This window comes from Lolium perenne, chromosome 7 (genome assembly GCF_019359855.2).
Source record: "Lolium perenne isolate Kyuss_39 chromosome 7, Kyuss_2.0, whole genome shotgun sequence".
Lineage (NCBI taxonomy): Eukaryota > Viridiplantae > Streptophyta > Magnoliopsida > Poales > Poaceae > Lolium > Lolium perenne.
This window is the reverse complement of record NC_067250.2, coordinates 237,259,291-237,260,525: the sequence shown is the minus strand read 5'-3', so window position 1 is coordinate 237,260,525 and position 1,235 is coordinate 237,259,291. Positions and strand designations below refer to the sequence as shown.

At 55.8% G+C, this 1,235-nt stretch overlaps 1 protein-coding gene across 1 annotated transcript; it reads left to right on the top strand.

Moving 5' to 3' along the window:
- The first annotated feature begins 227 nt into the window (after positions 1-227).
- On the top strand, positions 228-1,022 carry LOC127314013 (uncharacterized). Its single transcript, XM_051344477.2, has one exon. It carries the CDS (start codon positions 355-357, stop codon positions 745-747), a length of 393 nt encoding a protein of 130 aa, XP_051200437.1. The 5' UTR covers positions 228-354; the 3' UTR covers positions 748-1,022.
- The last annotated feature ends 213 nt before the right edge of the window (positions 1,023-1,235 follow it).

Below are 1,235 nucleotides of genomic sequence, written 5' to 3'. Positions count from 1 at the left end.
GAGCGCTTGACCGCTTGGTCCGCCCCCGCTCTTTGACCGCTCTACCGAACTGGCTCGAACATTTGACCAGTTCGATCACTTCCAAATCTAACGATGTACTACGCCCCTACTCACTGACAATCCGTCCCTGATCTTGCGGATCCCACATGTCATTGGGTTGTTGGTGTGAAGGAATCCGTAGATAGCGTCCACCTGAACCATTGAACCTATATAAACTCGCGGTTCCTGCAGCCAAAGTCACCCATCGACTCTTCGACTGCTCGCCGTCATCAAACACCACAAGTAAAACAAAGAAGATCGAGTCACCGTGCGCACCTGTAGAGCTTAGCTAGAAGACCGGCGACACACAAACATATGGCGGCGACCATGGAGCTCCAAGGGGCGAGGCAGCACAGCGACGGCGCCGGCGTGAAGGTCAAGTTCATCGAGACGCAGTTCGTCAGCTCCGACGCGGCCAGCTTCAAGTCCGTCGTGCAGCGGCTCACCGGCAAGTCCTCCACGATGCCGCCGCCGCCCCCGGTGCACAGGCCTCGCCCGAGGGTGCCGTCCGGCGCCAGAGCCGCCGAGCAGCAAGGGCGCCCCTGCGTCTCCGGCAGCGAGCAGCTGGCGACGGTGGCGACGCCAGCGACCTTCGAGCCGCATCGGGTCCAGGAGGTCAACGGGCTCTGCGACTTCGCCGACCTGTTCTACGCCACCGCGGGCGCGCGGCGCGACGCCGGCAGCATCGCTAGTGGCTTCCCTTACTGATGTATCACCATGGTACCGAAGGAACTGGGTTGACTTCTCTCTTTTGGGGGGCCTTTGAGGATCAGCACGTATATCTATTGGGGGTTGCCATTGCAGTGCTGCCCGAACAACATAAGCTAGCTATGTAGTTCTCCTCCGCGTACAGGTTCCTCATTTGATCACCCAGAGCGCCAGATGCGCAAGTATATGGTGATCAAACTCAGATGGAATCGGGGGGCAATACGAAAATGTATGAAAACGATTGAAATGAATATATATGCATTTTCGTTGACAAACTATTTACTTGTACACAAGCTTTCGGATTGTTGTCCAGCCTCACGAGCCTTCTCCAAGCTGTGTGATGTTGCCGCGCCTGCCTCATTTGCGGCGTGATTGAGAGAAGAAAAATCGAGATTGACTGTTGGCACTTGGCACATGGCACACAGGGTGTACAATTAAAATCGACATGGACCGTTGTAATGTGTGTGCGTCAGGTTAACTTGTGTAAC